Here is an 18,352-nt window from a genome sequence, read left to right on the forward strand (position 1 = left end):
TAAAGATATAGCCCGATCTTTTCTCCTCCAAACCTTCATTGTCTTACACATGAGCTTTTGGGGGACACCTCACATCTAAAATATAAAAGTACAAAGAATATATTTTAGGTTTGGTGGATAAGACCACCTCTGCTGCACTACTCAGCTCTTTGCTCACAGATGGGATGAAAACATGGTAAAGTAGACTGTGTACCAATAAAACTTTATGTGTAAAAACAGGCAGCAGGTCTGATTTGAGGGTCATCATTTGCTGACACTGCACTGAATCGAGGGAATACGACATCACCTCTGCGGCTAGGAGATTAGCTGGACCACTGCACCCTGTGTGCTCTTTTCCTGCAGGTGTGTTCTGGATGCCTCCTGTCTGTTTCCTGGGGATGTTGCTCTGTCTTTGAGCCTCACTGCTTCTGATTCTTTGACCTTTCCTCCTCTGCTGGATCATTAGCATTATCACTCAAAACTTTTTCTCTCTCATTTTCTTTTTTTTTTATTTGATAGAGCTGGGGCCTTGTGCATGAGAGCAAGCACTCTACCAACTAACCCAGCCCCCTCTCACTCAAAACTTTCTAATATGTCCCTTCTTGGGGACAGAAAGGTGTGCCTTTGATCCCACAGCCTCCTTAAGCCACCCACTTTCTGCAGCAAGCTGTCCCAGCTCTCCTGATGGCTCTCCATCCTTCTGGATTTCTGGTTGGTTCTCTGGCCACTTCTCAGTTCCTTGATCATTTTTCACCTTTTTTTCTTCTGAACTTCTTATGCTGCTCTTTCCTCCTGTGTCTGTGTGTCTCCCAAGACTGACCTATGTCCCCCGAGTTCCCTGAGTTCCAGACTTCTGCCTCCTAGGTATCATCACTGAGATGTCTTATGGGCACCTCAAGATGGTGTGTTGTAAACTCTTACAGTTTACTTCAGAAACGTGCTCCTCGTCTTCTGCTTCCCTTTCATCCTGTCCTTTCCCGAGTCTGAGACTGAAAATCACTCTTCTTAATCTAAGTTATTCTTTTTTTTTCTTTGTGGTATTGGGGTCATTCCACCAATGAGCTAAAAATTTTTAAAAAATAAAATAAAAAATGTTTTGGACAGGGGCTTGCTAAACTGCTGAGGTTGTCCTTGAACTTGTGTCCTCTTGCCTCATCATCCCAAGTAGTTGGGATTGTGGATGTGCACCACCAACCCTATCCAGAAGTCATTCATTCTTGGGGCTGGGGCTGTACTGTAGCTCAGTGGTAGAGCACTTGCCTGGTACGTGTGAGGCACTGGGTTTGATCCTTAGCACCACATAAAAATAAACAAAGTAAAGGCATACTGTTCATTTATAACTGTAAAATCTTTTTTAAAAAATTATTCACTCTTTTCTTCTCCAACTTAAAGTAGAATTACATACAGTACAATGTCTTCAGTGATCTTGAGTATAGCCTAAGTCTTCACAGATGTACAGTCATTACCAACACCCAGAATATCACACTAGCAGGCTCCCTGGGTCCCAGGGGTCATTACCCATGTCTGTCAATTACTGAGCTATGTGTCTTTGGCCCCCCTGTTTCCTTTCTCACCTCCCTCCTGTCCATTTTCCACACAGAAGTCAAAACCTTTCTTTTGAATCTTAAATCTGGCCATGCCACTGTCCTGCTTAAAGACACCTGATGACTTTCCATTATGCCTATAAAAACTCAATATTTTTAACATGGACCATGGGGCTTCTGGATTATATTTCTTTCTCTTTTTTATTTTCATTGTTATAGTTACAGAATTTCGATGTGTTCTTATTTTTATATTTTGTTTTTGGTTTAATAACATAAGATCATTTTGGTTCGAGCAGATAGACACATTTTTGCTGAAGCCCATTTGTACTTACTATCCTGTCGGCACCAAAGCAGAGGTCTATAATCATCATGGACTTATGAAGAATTAAAAAGAAGTAGGGACAGACGGGGAAAGAGGTGGGGGAGAGTTAAGTAAAAGTGTACTACTTTCAGAGTTCTGTTACTTTGACATTAATGTCTGAGGACATCTGGCATATTTCTGTGTTTTAGCAATATGCGAGTTATTTAATTTTTTATTCTTTGTCTTGTTGATATAACACTTGCACATCCCCATGTGTGAGTAGTCACCATTTGTCTCCTGGTGCAATCTTTATTAGTCATTTTTTTTTCATTACTATAGTAAAATTTCTGAGATAATCAACTTGTAGAGAGAAAAGGGGGTTTTTTGGCTTGTAGTTTTGAAGGTTCCAGTCTGTGATGGATTGGCCCTGTTGGTTTAGATCTGTTGTGAAGCAGCACATCCTGGTGGGAATGTGTGATAGAAAAAAACCTAATTCACCTAATGGATAGGAAGCAAAAGAGAGAAGAAAGGCCAGAGTCCCACAATCCCCTTGGGAGCACACACTTCGAGGGGCCTGAGAACCTGACAAAAGGCCCCACCTCTCAAAGGTTCCATGCCTTTCTTTATTTTTTTTTTAATATATTTTATGGGTTTTAGTTGTAGTTGGAAACAATGCCTTTATTTATTTATATGTGGTGCTGAGGATCGAACCCAGGGCCTCCCACATACTAGGCGAGCCCTCTACCCCTGAGCCACAACCCCAGCCCCAATTCCATGCCTTTCAATAACACCACCCTGCAGACCAACACATGGGCCTCTGGGGGACATTCACGATCTAAACAGTAGCACAGCCCTGTCTGAATTTTCTGAAGCTGCTTTTAAGGGCAATAGTTTTTCAATTTGGCTTCACAGAATCATCTGGAACGTTTTGTTTTGTTTTGTTTTTAAATGCTGACGGCTGACTTCTACCCTGCAGGACTGGATGAGGGATATGTTACTGATGCTAATGTGAAGCCAAATTTGAGAAGCTCTGATGCAGAGCACGCACACATCAGAGTTTTACTTTTGTCTAAGGTTTACTGATGCATCAAAAAGAAGTACTTAAAGATTCTTGAAGAAGATGCGATGCAGTAAGGACAGGTCTAGCTGGAAATGGGCAGAGAGGGATATCTGTGACCATCAACCACCAGATGTGTGGGTTCTCTTTGTATATCATCTCTTCTTCAAGTGCATGTCCCTAACAGTGAGAGCTGATGACAAAGACAGTTCTTTTCTTTCCCTTGACCAAGTCTTTGTATGCTCTCCATGGTTGTCTTTTGTCATGTTATTCGAGGTGGGTGAATCTCAGGGGAATGACACAGTCAGGGTTTCCTTGTTGCCATGCCACTGCTCTTGGTGGGTAGGGGAGGGACTTGACTCCTCTGCGTGTTTCTTTGTTTTGGAGATGTGCCACCCTGAGGGGGTCCAGATGGCAGGAAGGTGGAGAACCCAGGGAACCATGATGGGGTTTGCAGGCACAGGTTTGGCAGTGGCATATGGCTCTCGCTCAGTCATTCAGTACCTCGTGTCCATTGGCCATGTTCAGCTCCATTGGCCGACTGACCGCCCTCACTTCAAGGGAGGTTGGAATGTCCCCTTCTGTGGGCTGAGGGATAAAGAAGTGGGTTTGGGGAATGACATTGTTTCTTCCTCACCTATTTTAACTAAAGGACTTATCCTCTAGTGTTCATTTTTAATAATTCAGTCACCAACAGCTGCTAGGTAGGCATACATTCTTTGAAATATGGAGAGTTATTTAAATGCTTCCTTGAAACTTTCTCTCTCAGCGTGTGTGTTCTATGCTCAGTGCACTATGGCCAAATGCCTTCCTTGGGCCCAGCACGGGGCTGAGCCCTACCAGGTATGTGGAGATGCAAGCTCAGCCCTGTGCTCAGAAGATTCCAGCTGCTGATAAAGGAAACCCAACCGAAGCTGGCCCTAACTTCCATGGGTCTTTGATTATCTCAAATAACACGGGGTGGGACAGTTTCAAGGTTGGGGTTCAGCCATTCCCATTGGGCTCCTCTCTGCTTTTCTTGGCTTTTGCTTTATGATCTCAAGGTAGGTGTGGATTCTCAGGTATTTGTTGTCTGCAAGAAGGGGACGTTTTTGCTTGGTCATTCTTGGGTGTGTACCTACCTTGCCAGGAGCCCTGGGCACCTGCAACATGAGGTCTCTGAGGTGGGAATCATGGCGCCCTCCCATGCCCAATGTGCTGGGCCTGGACCAGCAGAGTCCCCAAGGGGTTATGTTACCCCATCTAGCTCCCCGGTGTTGTCTCTGAGTCATTTCCTCTCTTTTATTACATGTGCTTAATCATCCACCACATTTTCAGCAATGCATCTCTCTCCTGATAACACCCCAGGTCTTGGCAGGCATTCCACCAGATCGTTAGGATACAGAGGAACTCTTCTGTGAAGCCCGCCATCAAGCACTGATCAACCTGCTACCTCGCAAGGGCATTTGTCCAGCTGTGCTCCTCATTATCCTTTTGGTTTTCTTTCCTTATAAGTTCAGCTTCTTTGCTTCTCCTGTTCTCCCCACAGTATCAAGCATGGCGCCTTATACAAAATCTGTTGGGCTTCTCCTTCCAAATCCGTCTCATCTCCGCACTTCCTTCTGCATCTCCTGTCACGTTACTTGTATCCTGGACCTGACCACTATACCCCGGGTAATAGCAACAGCCTGTCTCCCTGAGGGAGCTTTCAGCCCTTCTAGCGATTTCCTTCCAGGACTGTGCTCTCTACAGTACCCTCGACGGGTCAGTCTCACCCTCCTGCTCCTGCCTGTGCCTCTGTACCAAGTCAGTCTTAACCATCTTTCTGTGCTGCCTCTGGTGTGGCCCAGCTGCCCCGAGCAGTCCCATGTCCTGTGAGAGTCCGTCCAGGCTTGTCTGGCTACTGTACTTCACTCGCATTATCATTACCCGGAATCCTTCCCCTTTCCTCCGTGCCTGCCTCATTATTGCCAGTCTTTTGAGGCATGTCTCAGACCTCCTTTACTTCTTTCCATGGCACCCTCTGTCTAAGTTGTTTTGTTCACTTTCCTGACCCATCACTAACACTAGGTCTCCCAGGGGCTTCTGGGCAGACAAACCTGCTATTCTGTTCTGGCTCACTCTGAGGATGAAGTGATTAAGTGTGGGTCATTCGTGTACCTTCAGGTTCATTCCTCGTCTTCTCCAAAAAATTGACTAATGATTTCACATTCATTCACTTGCTTGAAGCTTGAAATGTGCTTATTCATTTAATATGTATGAACCCACTGCTCTGTTGAGGTGTTTGGAATACTGCAAAACAAAGCAAGATCCCAACTCCTGCAGGACTTCCCTGCCATGAGAGCACCATCCATTTTGGGACATTTACTTAACAAAAGGCAGTACTGTTCACCCATGTGCTAAAAGAGGCCTGTGTAGGACTGAAGATGGGGCAGCCGGCAGGAGAAGGAACCTTTGCCTCCCTTTAACTCAGCTCTTCTACAGAGGAATTTTTCGAAATCTCCCTTTTCCCACTTTTTAGCAGTTGTTCTGTTGAGGAATTATGTGCCATTGACCACACTGGTTGTTTAAAACAGTACATACACTGAGAAGCACAAACTTCTGCATTTTGTCTTTCAGTGGTGAAAGTGGGGCAGGGAAAACCGAAAGCACTAAATTGATCCTCAAGTTTCTCTCAGTCATCAGTCAACAGTCTTTGGAATTGTCCTTAAAGGAGAAGACATCCTGTGTTGAACAAGCTATTCTTGAAAGCAGGTATTTCTTTTATCCATTTTCTTGTTTCCAACTAATAGGATTTGCTTTCCCCAGCATGGAATAGTTTAGATCACCTGGTCGAGTTTCTCTTTTTCTTGCCTTCTCTTTTACAATTCCTTAAAAACCGGTCTTGACACGCGTAGCACCTTCTAATAGCCCCAGGAGCAACTCTTTCACTCTGGGAAGATGCTCCTGACCCTTCCCTGCTGGGCTAGTTTGCCATGTGGCTGGAGGAGCAGCCTCCTCCCTGCCTAGGAGGCTTTCCAAGCTTCTGAAGGACCTGGGCCAGATGGGCACTAGCTAGTCTGGCAACTATGGAGGAGAATCAAATCAGCTGGCTTTGGAGAGCATTTGCTATCAGTGGGAGCTAAACCTCCAGCCCTGTGTCACAGGGCCCAGTGTGCAGAGGAGCAAGGAGGGATCTGTCCAGCATTCCGCCATGGGGAGGCTCAGGGTGAGCAGAATGGCATTTGCACAGCCTCTGCTGGGACAGATTAGTGACACGAATTTCATAACAGGAAGTTTCACAATTTTGAAAGGGGGCTGTGTGCCAGGTATCATCTGAATTGTTATTGAAGATAGGTAATTGCCTGGTATCTGATTTGTGCCTTAGAAGATATTAGAACTCATAGGGGAGGGGGTATTGCAGAGCCTGTTTTTTAGAGAGTCAGCAGACTATAAGTGATATATCATGCAACCTTTTTTTTAAAAAAAAAAAAGCAAACCCTTCATTTCTTTCAATTGTAGTAAAGTATACATAACCAAATTTAAAATTCCATCAACTTTTCCTTGTATAGCTCAGTAGTTATAAGTGCTTTCACATCATTGTGCAAACATCTCCACCCTCTATCTCCAGAACTTCTGTTTTCTCCTGCAGCCCTTTTTGCAAATAGTTTTGTTGGAACCCAGCCATGCTCAACTGTATCGTGTCTGGCTGCTTTCAAGCTACAGTGGCAGAGCTGAGTAGTTGCCACAGGGACCACATGGTCTGCAAAGCCTAAAACAAGTACTGTCTCGTCCTTTACAGAAGAAGTCGCCAACCCGTGGCCTAGCCTGACTCCATTTTACAGTGGCAGAAGATTCAAAATATTAAATGGGTTGCCCGCAGGACATACAACAAATGGATGACATTTTCAGGACTGGAACCTTTTCAGCTTTTAGAATTTGAGGGCAGGCTTTTTCTTGCAACCCCTGACTCGTGTTTATAAACTGAGGCTAGTTTGCACAGGGATGAGCTGTTGTGGTCTTAGCCTGGTCTTATGCTTTGCCAGCGTAACTAGCTGTAGATTCTTGCTCTTATTCAAAATGGATGTGCAGGATGAACCCATTTCAGCAAGTATTTGAAAAGTCTGCCTATTCTGAAAATAAACACAGCCACTCTGGGTCTTTTGGTTGCAGATTTTTTTTCTTCGTTTGTATATTTTGACATTTGTGAGAAATGCTTTTGCTGTTTTTAAATCTGCCCTAATTAATAACCATCTACTGTTCTCATTCCTTCACAGCCCCATCATGGAAGCTTTCGGCAATGCAAAAACAGTGTACAATAACAACTCCAGTCGCTTTGGGAAGTTCGTTCAGCTGAACATCTGTCAGAAGGGAAATATTCAGGGCGGGAGAATTGTAGATTGTATCCTGTTTCATTTACTTTTGTCTATAGCATGTAACTGTTGTCAGTGAAAATTGTTCTGATTTATCCCAAAGCCCCAAAAGGAACATGAAATGGATCTTAATCTGGCTCTACCTTTTATTTCCTTTTTTTTTTTTTTTTTTTTTTTTTGGTGTCAGAAATTGAGCGCAGAGAAACTTAACCACTGAGCCACATCCTCTGCCCTTTTTTATTATTTATTTATTTATCTGGTTAATTACTTATTTATTTGGGGGGATACCGGAAATTAAACTCAGGGACACTCAACCACGCCCCCAGTCCTCTTTTGTATTTGATTTAAAGACAGGGTCTCATGAGTTGCTTAGTGCCTCACTTTTGCTGAGGCTGGCTTTGAACTCGTGATCCTTCCTGTCTTAGCTTCCTGAGCCACTGGGATTATAGGCATATGCCACTGTGCCTGGCAAGGCCCCACTACTGAAAGGTTCCACAGAGTTCCCCACCCCCCACTACCTCCACACTGGAGATCAAGCTTTTAGCATGTGAACCTTTGGAGGATGCTCTCAAAACTATATCTAAACCATAGTAATTATCAAACATCAGATATTTGTTTTAAATCATTTTCATCGAATAGTTTGGGACATGATGAAGTATCAGGTGTCAGGCTTAGAATTCAGTTGACATGAAGTAGTCTGGGCTTTGCTTGTTTTTTGGCACTGCAAGTTTCAACCTCAGAGGAATAGGGAACTGTAATTAATCAGGTAACAAAGAACAGAAAATTGAGAACTAGTGTAACGTGTAACATCTTTGTTTTATTCCTTGACTTGCCATTGCTTCTCACATGAAGATTTATTAGAAAAAGTGAGTACATGCTTGAATTCATATTTTTTCCACAGTAACAATTTTCAGAAATTCTTAGTTTGTGTGAATTAAGCAGAGGAAACGTCTCTGAATATAAATTTGGTTTCTCTCCGCAGAACCGAGTAGTAAGGCAAAATCCTGGGGAAAGGAATTATCACATATTCTATGCGCTGCTGGCAGGGCTGGAACATGCAGAGAGAGGTAGGCGGGAAGGGGCAACACCAGATGACCTGGGTCAGAGACTCCTTCTCCACTTGGGACATTCACTCGTCAGGAGTAAATGATGATGCTGTCCACATCCATCCATGGCCGTGGAATGTGATTAATGAGGGTACCGAAAGATACCCAGTTCATTGTAGGGCAAAATAATATCTAGAAAGGATGATCAATAGAGCGATCTTGAATTTTTGTTTGTTTGGGAGTCTTGGAACATTTTTAATTTGAAGGATATTTATGAAAAATACACTATGATAGCTGGTTTTACTTTTAAATCAAAGCCAAATAAAAGTAATTTCTAAACATTTGATTGTTAAGAGAAAAAATAAAACTCTCGTCAGTTTTTTTTTTTCCTCCTATCCCATTTGGTATGATTAAGCTTTTTCTATTTTCCCTAAATTATGATTACAAGGAAACTTAATGATCCATTATTAGGGGACTGTTAGGGACATAGGATTATGTGTGTACTGTAGTTTTAAAAATCATAGAATGCAATCTCCAGCACAAAAAAGAAAGACAATAAAACAACAACAACCCCCCCCCCCAAAAAAAAAAAAACACACATATATACACACACACACAAAATCACAATGTGAACTCTTTTGAATTTTGTCTTACTCTGGCCAACTGAGTATTGATGCTATATTTTTCTTTTTCTTTCTGTAGAAGAATTTTATTTATCTGTGCCAGAAAACTACCATTACTTGAATCAGTCTGGATGTATAGAAGACAAGACAATCAGTGACCAGGAATCCTTTAAGGAAGTCATTGTAAGCATTTTTTAAAATTATTTTCTCTATTAACAAGCTACAGATTTCATTTTCTGTTTCAAAACATTTTTTTCTTTAATAGAAATAATTACACTTGGAAGGATGTATGAGAATTCAGGTATTTTCTTCTTATACCAAGTAGAGAGGAAGACTGCCCCCCAGACTGGAAGGGAATTCAAGAAATCCTCTTTCTTTAGAAGGTGGAGAGTTAAGACCCAGGGGTGGCTTACTTGGAACCGCCTATGCAGAATGCCTACCCTCCACTAGGCAAAAACAAGAAAGTTCTAGGCTTTGCATTAGCACAAAGAGGTCCTTAGTTTTAGCTTACAAGTCAGATTTCTTTTGAAAAACAGCTTCCATACTAAAAACAAATCCCTCAGCTGTTGGACCCAGTGACCAGTGTGATATCATCCATTTCCTGGAGCCTAAATGTGACAGCCATTTCTGATTACATGAAGAGTGGGCATCTTAAGACTGGCATGCCATGGTCTCTAGCAGTTCTTACACATCACAGGGACATTTAAGAAACCTGATCATCTAGTACTATTAACAGCCTACCTGACCGAGCATGGCCAGGAGATTGTGGTATTGTGAGCCCACTTTGGGCCAGGGCCCTTACTAGAACCATGGAATGCAGTGCATCTGGGGTTGATCCGTGATCATTATCATCATCATCATCATAAATGCAGCTGACAGGAATCAAGCACAGTTGGTTCTCTGGATCCATGTGTTTCCTATCACCAGATTCAACTAACCTTGGAACAAAAATATTTTTTTAAAAAAAGTGTCTATACTCAGGGCTGGAACTGTGGCTCACTTGCCTGGCATATATGAGGCACTGGGTTTGAGTCTAGCACCACATATAAATAAATAAATAAAAGGTCTACCAACAATTAATAAACTATTTAAAATAAAAAGTGTCTGTACTGAACATGTACAGATTTTTTTCTTGTCATTTTTCCCTAGACAGTACAGTATAACAGCTACTTATGTCCATTGTATTAGGTGTTACAAGTAATTTAGAGATGATTTAAAGTGTATGAGAGGATGTGCAGAGGTTATATGCAAATAGTGTGTCATTATGTATAAGGGATTTGAGCATTCTGGGATTCTAACTTCTGTAGGGGATTCTGGAACCAGTCCCCTGTGGATATCAAGGGGCAACTACTTATTATAAGGAGTGGAGTTATATCTGTCCTATTAATAACCCTATCAGGTCATTGGAATAGTTGTCTGTGTTCTGAGTCTCAGAGAGGTTGGTGACCAGCCTACCTTGATGCAGTGTGTGATGGAACCAGTATCCAAACACTTTTTACTTTTGGTACTGGGGATTGAACTTCGGGGCACTTAACCACTGAGCCACATCCCAGCCCCTTTTAATATTTTATTTAGAGACAGGGTCTCACTGAGTTGCTTAGGGCCTCACTAAATTGCTGAGGCTGGCTTCCAACTCACCATCCTCTGCCTCAGCCCCCTGAGTTGCTGGGATTATAGGTGTGTGCCACTACACCCAGCTTCCAAACACTTAACCGAAAATCCCAGACTCCAAACTACCAGACATGGCCCACCTGCTTTCAATGCACCTCAGATTTGTCTCTTTAGGTTGTTGTTAAAAGACCAGCAATTCTCTATTCCATATCCCATTTTAGTCTCATAGATTGTATAACAATGCCTTGTGCAATAGAATCCAAGTATTTTTATTTTTTTTCCAAGTATTTTTAAAGTGGTCAAAAATCATACATCATCTCTCCACATCAAATGGTATATCCTTAAGTTGAAAATGAAATTTCAAGACAGGGTGAGCTCAAATATGATTGTCTTCCTCTTTTCCTGTCTTTTAAAGATGTCACCATTTCTAATTCAGAGTGATGTCTTCCATTTCTAATTCAGAGTGATTTTTATCACTAGTTCCCCCCTTCCCCCCCCCACCCGCTGTGGTACTGAGAGTAGAACCCGGGCCTCACACATGCTAGGCAAGTGTTCTATTCCTGAGCGACACCCTCAGCCTTTTACCATCCCTTTCTTAACCTCTTAGTGGTTTCCTGTGGACAGCACCATTTGCAGTGTGTACACCAAGAGGCATGGGAATCGGCCCTACAAACCGGGCCTTATGAACTGTTTTTCTAAGTATTGTCAGCCTCTGTATTTCTGGGCCTCACATACAAAGATTCAGCCAGCCCCAAGTAGAAAATATGTTTTAAAACAACAAAATGATTGCATCTGTATTGAATATTTACAGGCTTTTTCCCTTGGTATTATTTCTTAAACAATGAGTAGGGCAAAAAAAGGCTGTCTTGTGAATTTTTTCCTTTTGTTTCTTTCTTCAAGCTGAAGAACAGTAATGTTGATCACAGGCTGTTGTACCTGGAGACAGACAAGACTCTTATATATCCCGGTCTGGTTTCCCTGCAGTCCCATGCTCCATGAGCTGGCTGGCCACTAGGGTGTACTTGGCATCTAGGGATTCCCTGGCCCTGGGAGGGCCCTGAGAAATTCCACGGGTGGAGTTACACTCTCTTCCTCTGGGGGCACCATTTTCCCACTCAGAACTGTGTGTGCTTTTTATTAGCTACAGTTAACCTTGGGAGCGAGGTTTCTTTTCAGCGATTGCTAGCTTTTATTGCTAAAGCAAAATCAGAGGTTTTGGCATTTAAAATTCAATCTTATGACCAGAGGTTATATCTTCTAGAAAGGATATTGACATAATGAATATACCTAACAAATTTATTCTAGTTAGACATCCAGTTTATAGAATATATTTATAGATCCTTAAACATTAATTTATAAATATTTTTGAGTGTTGGCTCACCAGTAGTATCAATGAAAACTTAGCTGATGTTCATTAAGTCACATATGAGACATTTTTGCCATTATTATTTAACCTCGTTCTGGAATTTCAAAATGGAAGGAGGGAGGGAAAGAAGAAAAAAATCATACATCATGTGTCATTCTGTGCACAATGAGGGTCTGTCATCTTAAACCTATGGTAAGCAAAAATTGGGAAATAATAGTTTAAGTAATTCATGTATTCATAAAATGAGATTCCCTTATACCATGTAAAACATCAGTTCAGGTATATTTAATTATATGGGAAACTTTGCCTATTGTATAAGAAGTGAGGAGGGTAGGAGGTAGCTCTCTATAGATAATATATATATATATATATATATATATATATATATATATTGCTATTATTTATATGAATTAATGTATACAAAGCAATATATATGTATATTCTTTTAAAATCAACATTTTCATATCATATACATATAGCAATTGTATGTGCAGAAAAAAGATTAGAACAAAAATGTATACCCAGATGTTATATGGCAAAATTCTAGGATTTTATTTTATTCTGCATCATTTTCTGTAATATGTTTTCAATAAACATATTGACTTTTTTTTTCTTTTTGGTAATGGGGATTTAACTCAGAGGTACATTACCACTGAACTACAACTCTAGCCCTTTTTATTTTTTATTTTTTTTAGATTTTGAGTTAGGGTTGCTGATGGCCTCACTAAGTTAGTGATGCTGAACTTGAACTTGAGTTCCTCCTGCCTCAGGCTGCCAAGTTGCTGGGATTATAGGAGTACACCACTGTGCCCTACAAGAACATATTAACTTTTTAAAAACTATTATATGATAATTTTCCTAATATAGTTTCTGTCATGCAGTCAATGCCTCTGTAGCCATAGGTTTCTTATCCATTAATTGTAGGTTAATTAAGCCTTCAATGGTTTTATCTGTACTGACCATGTATAGACCTTTTTTTCTTGTCATTATCTCCTAAGCAATACAACCATTCACACCACATTTATAATGTTAGGTAGTATAAATGATCCAAAGATGATTTAAATTTACATGGGAGGATGCATATAGATTATGTGCAAATGCTGCACCATTTTATATAAGGGACTTGAGTATGTGTCATTACTGATAACAGCTGTCCCACCTTACTGCCTCATGAAGCACTCTGCAGCCAGGAGTGACAGATGTGGTTCATAAACAGCATTAACCAAAGTCGGTTTTTATATACTCCATATGTGCAAAAATCTGCCATGTGCCAGGCACTGCGTTAGGCACCAGAGACTGCAGTGAACATGTCAGACGTGTTACCTGTCTTCTGCTGGAGAAAGGAAAAGATTTAGAACAGAAGTTTTATGTCATTTTTCTCAGTATTTCTAATATCAAATACCATTTAAATTTATATATTTTTATTTTAATTCAATGAAGCTCCTTTTCTCAGAGGTAGTGGAATCAAAGGGAAGGAACCACATTCTGTTGGAGCTCAAGGATTGTGTGTTTACAGAATATGCTAAAATGTTAAGGGAGAATAATTTATTTCTGTGAATTATGTAAGCAAGTGTCACTTCTGTTGTTTATTTGTAGCTATTAAAATTGTCTTGATTATGTTATATCCATTTATAAATATGTCAACATGAACCCCACTGTTATATATAACTATTAATGCACTAATAAAAACATTAAGTATATATTATTCTTTTTGTGGACCCTAATGTCAGTGTACTCTGCAATAGAACCTTTTGAGAATATTGCTTATTTTATTGAGAATGTTTTGTGTTTTCAGAATGCATCATTGACAACAGCTTATAGTAGATGTAAGAACCTGCAGGGGTTTTGCAAAGTTTTAGTGGAGATCTGGTTTTTCCTGGGACAGAGGCAGTGAACCTGCACTCAATTTCATAGCCATTTTTAATAATTTTCTAAAATGCACTATAAATTTTTCAGTGAGGATGAAAAGCTATTTCAATTCAAAAGTAACAATTAATTTATTTTACTGCCTACATTTGACCCACCAGGATGGTGGCCAATAAAATGTATGTGAGGTAACAAGAGCCTTTGATGAACAATAATAGTCTCTTCATTCCACTCCACAAATACTGTGGCCATGGACCCCAGCTGGAATTTCCTGATCACACAGACCTTACTACCTGCATCCGTGGGTTTCAAGTAGTGCGAGACCATGGTTATGTATATATACATTCGTTCAGCATGAGTCAGATTTTTATTAAGATTTAAAGGATTGACTTTTTGCTTCATTTTGCCAAAGATGGAAACATCAGTCTCTTTCAGTCTCGGAAAAGGCAGAAGTTGTCAATCTAAAGAACATACAGATCGTCCACAGATAGTGAGTTTATTCAGGAAGTGATTTTGTTCAGGAACAGCACTGCAATGTGTATTCAAGGAGGTTGAGGCAAGAGTAGGGTTTTAAAGGCAAAATGGGGAGGATTACTGAAGTTTGTTTGTTTTGTTTTTTAATAACAGCCCCTGGCTATAAAGGTCAATAGCAAGGATGACACCCGTCTGAGGTTGGACAGGTGGTTGTTGGGTAGATGTTACAGAAGTGATTTTGTGAACTTACAGTGGCTTCTGCCCAAGGTTGTGGTCCTGGCAGTCTTTTGTGAAACTTCTTGTCCTTGGGCACAGGTGCATGAGATTCCCCCAACTTCACGACATTTTGGCCTTATTTATTTAGTTGGGTAAGCTTGACATAAGTGACTCCATTTTCATTTTGACAACTTTCAGGGGCGTAAGAAAATTTTATACATATAAAAAAATTTAAATAACATTATATCATACAGCATAACATAGCATTACATAATAAATCATTTTCAAATTACAGTTTATAATTTGCTGTGTCCCAAATTGCCTCCCCTTCTACCATTTAAGTCATAACATTGTTCAAGGTTCGTCTGAGGTCCCTGTGTCCTCTGAGAGGGCAATTCCTTTTTCCAGTGTGACAACCTTTGGTGCTTGATAGTTGAGACTGTATCATATATTTGTTGCCTTTACACACACACACACACACACACACACACACATTCGCAAGCATTATTTTTTATGTGCTTAATAAAAGCTTTTATTGAAAGTATTTTTTATAACTCAGTACCAGTTTTATAAGAAGTTGCTATTTGGCAATTCTGAGCCACACTGAGAATTTCCCAGGGTTTTTTCAGTCTTGAGCCATATTATTGAGATAATAAAATAATTATAATAAGCCTTTAAGTGGCTACTCTTGCCAAGGGGGGATTGCTTGCTGAACTGACTATAAATAGGACAGCAAGAGACAGTAAATGGAGACTCTTGCTAGCAATTGTAGCACACACACCCACACTGGTGATAATTGGTTGCAGCCATTAAATTACCCCATCATATGATTAATGCAATTACCACTTATCACTATACTGCTAGTTAACTAATCACTTAGAGCTAAACTTGAAAGCAAAGAAGTCACAAATTTATGAATATAGTAAACATTAATTTTATTTCATTTCATATTTCCATATACAACCTTTCTATGTTTTAAGAACTTAATCAAGGAATTTTTTATGGGGAATGTATTGAGGGTTTTCATTTGCTAGTTAGGAATTTTCTGCTGCCATGTACTTATTTTTTTAAATCTTACTCTTTTTAGTATTATGTGAAGTGTAGATAGTTAAATTGGTAAAGATTTGGATTTTGTGTAGTCATTGTAAGATTGACTTAGAAAATTTTTATAAACTATAGTTGGGGGGTATGGCTCAGAGGTAGAGTGCTTGCCTAGCATGTGCAAGGCCCTGTGTTCAGTCCTCAGTAACACACACATAAAATTAAAAAAAAAAATTTGTAGTTGTAGATGGAAAGAATACCTTTATTTTATCCGTTTTTTTTTAAATGTGGTGCTAAGGATTGAACCAGTGCCTCAAACATGCTAGGCAAGCACAGTGCCACTGATCTACAGCCCCAGCCCCCACAATACTTTTTAAACATACCAGTTCTGAATGTCTTCTTTGATTTCCTTCTTTAAGGTCCTGTAATTTTCATTGTATAGATATTTCACCTCTTTCCTTAAGTAGATTCCCAAGTTTTGGGGCTGGGATGTGGCTCAAGCCGTATCGCGCTCGCCTGGCGTGCGTGCGGCCCGGGTTCGATCCTCAGCACCACATACAAAGATGTTGTGTCCGCTGAAAACTAATAAATAAGTATTAAAAAATTAAAAAAAAAAAAGATTCCCAAGTTTTTTTTTGTTTTTTTTTTTGTTTTTGAGGCTATTGTAAATGGGATAGTTTTTCTCATGTCCTTCTCAGAGGATTTGTCACTGATATACAGAAATGCCTTTGATTTATGGGTGTTGATTTTATGTCCTGCTACTTTGCTGAATTCATTTACTAGTGCTAGAAGTTTTCTGGGGGAGCTTTTTAGGTCTTCTAGATACAGAATCATATCATCAGCAGATAGTGCTAATTCCTATATCCCTTTAATTTCTTTCATCTATCTAATTGCTCAGGCCAGTGTTTCAAAAACTATGTTAAATAGAAGTGGTGAAAGAGGCCATCCCAATGTCATATGTGAGAATTTTAAAAATAGAAATGAAAAATTATTCTATAGTTCTTAACCTTATTTCTTTGCTTTTATCTTTTAGAATAAGTCACTGATAAATGTCTTGAAATTTGAATAAAGATTTTCCCATAGGTTTTTTTTTAAACTGATAAAGAACTTACAAATAGTTCTTATTCTTTGCATCAATGTTTGCCTTTACCTCTGAAATAAGGCTTCTCACTTTTGATTAATTTGTGGTTTTAAAATATTTTATGACTAACTTCATTGAGATATAATGTACACGTAATAAAATGCTTCCATTTAAATCTATATGAAATTTGAATTTTTACACCCATGTCCCCACAACCAATATCAAGATAAGGAATGGTTCTGTACCCAGATAGTTCCTCTGCACCCCTTCCCAGAGAATTCTAGCCACCTTCACCTACTCCTAGGAAATTAATGATCTAATTTCAGCCACTGTAGTATAGATTTATCTTCCCTAGTTTCATATAAGAGAAACAATACAGTGTGTATTCCCCTCATCTAGCTTCCTCCTGTCACCTACTTGGAATGTATCACTATCCAATCTTTTGTTTGTTTTTTGCTGTTGGTTTTCCATTGAATAGTCAGAATCTTATTTATCTACCAACCCATTAATAGTCTGATTTTTTTGTTGTAAAAATATTATCAATGCCTGTAAAACATGCTAGAACATAATGTTCATGTGTCTACCAACACCATTAACTAACAGTTAACCCTAACAGTTACTATTGCAGGTATTTTCACTTTTGTAAAATTTTCTACCAGCCTGATCTTTAAAAATAAGTGCAAAAATTCAGTTTGGGGGTCTGAAGGTATAGCACTTGCCCAGAGTGAATGAGGCCCTGGGTTCCCTCCCCAGCACAACCAAAAGGATTTTTTTTTTCACTTTTTATGTAAATCCATAAGAAATGTAATTGTTCTTTATAATGTGTATAATTTTCTTTAAAAACTACATTACTATTACAAGTTTGCTTTGTATATTTGAGTTGTCTAATTCTAAGATATATCTTTTCACTTAGAATTTTTACAGTCTCTACTGTAGTGAATATTTTACAAAAAAAAAAAAGCTTTTCTGCTGAAGTTTTCCTTGGAACAAATTTCTGGCCTTGATATTATTGGATATTACATAGGAGATTTCCTTTTCTTTCTTTTTTTTTTTTTTACTTAGAAAGTAATGTAATTGAGTGGATAATAACCCTTAATTTCTAGCCTTTGAGTTACTTGAACCTGACTTTAAATCATGATTGTGTAACCAAGAAAGAGTTATTTAATGTCTATGAAACTTTGTTGTTTTTTCTCCAGATACTAAAATGATAAGATTGTGTGTGTGACCTGGCATGATACTACTACATAGTTGTGTTGTTTTCCAGAAAGATTACTAATTTAAAGTAGCAACAAGCAGTGTATAAATTTCCCTGTTCCACCAGTCTTTAAGTTGATAATTCAGAAATTTTTGCTAGTTTAATAGACGTGCCCTCAGATTTGCTTTAATTTGCACATATGTGATTTCAAGGAAGAGAAACATTCTCTGTGGGTTTGCATTTCCTCCCTAGAAGTGCCTGTTCTGTTTTTGTTGCTCACATGTCTTTCAGGAGAGTTTTTAATTATGTCTCCCTCTCCATTGTTTGTCTTCTCCTTCTGGCTTTATTACTTTTTCCCTTTAAAGAAATTAGACCATTCACATTTAAAAATCTCCAGTTGTTTCCTTTGCAGTTTCTATTGTCACAGTGGTACATGGTTCCATTCTTCCTGGTCTCCTGCTGGTCATTGTAAGGATCCCCTTCTCTGTACAGCTCCTTGTCATCAGTGTGTCAACAAGTCTGTCCTCAGGGTGTGTGTGGGGGGAGGGGGGATTCTTTTTAAAAGCCTTTTTCCTTAAAAGAATATGCTTCTAAATCACAAAAGAAAATGAATGAATCTTA

At 39.4% G+C, this 18,352-nt stretch overlaps 1 protein-coding gene across 1 annotated transcript in view; it reads left to right on the forward strand.

The window, feature by feature from the left end:
• Myo10 (myosin X) overlaps positions 1 to 18,352 on the forward strand; it is a 204,821-nt gene that overhangs the window by 101,842 nt on the left and 84,627 nt on the right. The window contains exons 5-9 of the mRNA XM_046456288.2: positions 5,480 to 5,614; positions 7,117 to 7,241; positions 8,065 to 8,078; positions 8,195 to 8,279; positions 8,961 to 9,064. Coding sequence (XP_046312244.1) covers positions 5,480 to 5,614; positions 7,117 to 7,241; positions 8,065 to 8,078; positions 8,195 to 8,279; positions 8,961 to 9,064 — 463 coding nt within the window. The remainder of the gene's footprint in view (positions 1 to 5,479; positions 5,615 to 7,116; positions 7,242 to 8,064; positions 8,079 to 8,194; positions 8,280 to 8,960; positions 9,065 to 18,352) is intronic.

Source organism: Marmota monax, unplaced genomic scaffold (assembly GCF_021218885.2).
Source record: "Marmota monax isolate L192 unplaced genomic scaffold, Marmota_monax_Labrador192_F-V1.1 WCK01_AAM20220418_F8-fsc00037, whole genome shotgun sequence".
Classification (NCBI taxonomy): domain Eukaryota; kingdom Metazoa; phylum Chordata; class Mammalia; order Rodentia; family Sciuridae; genus Marmota; species Marmota monax.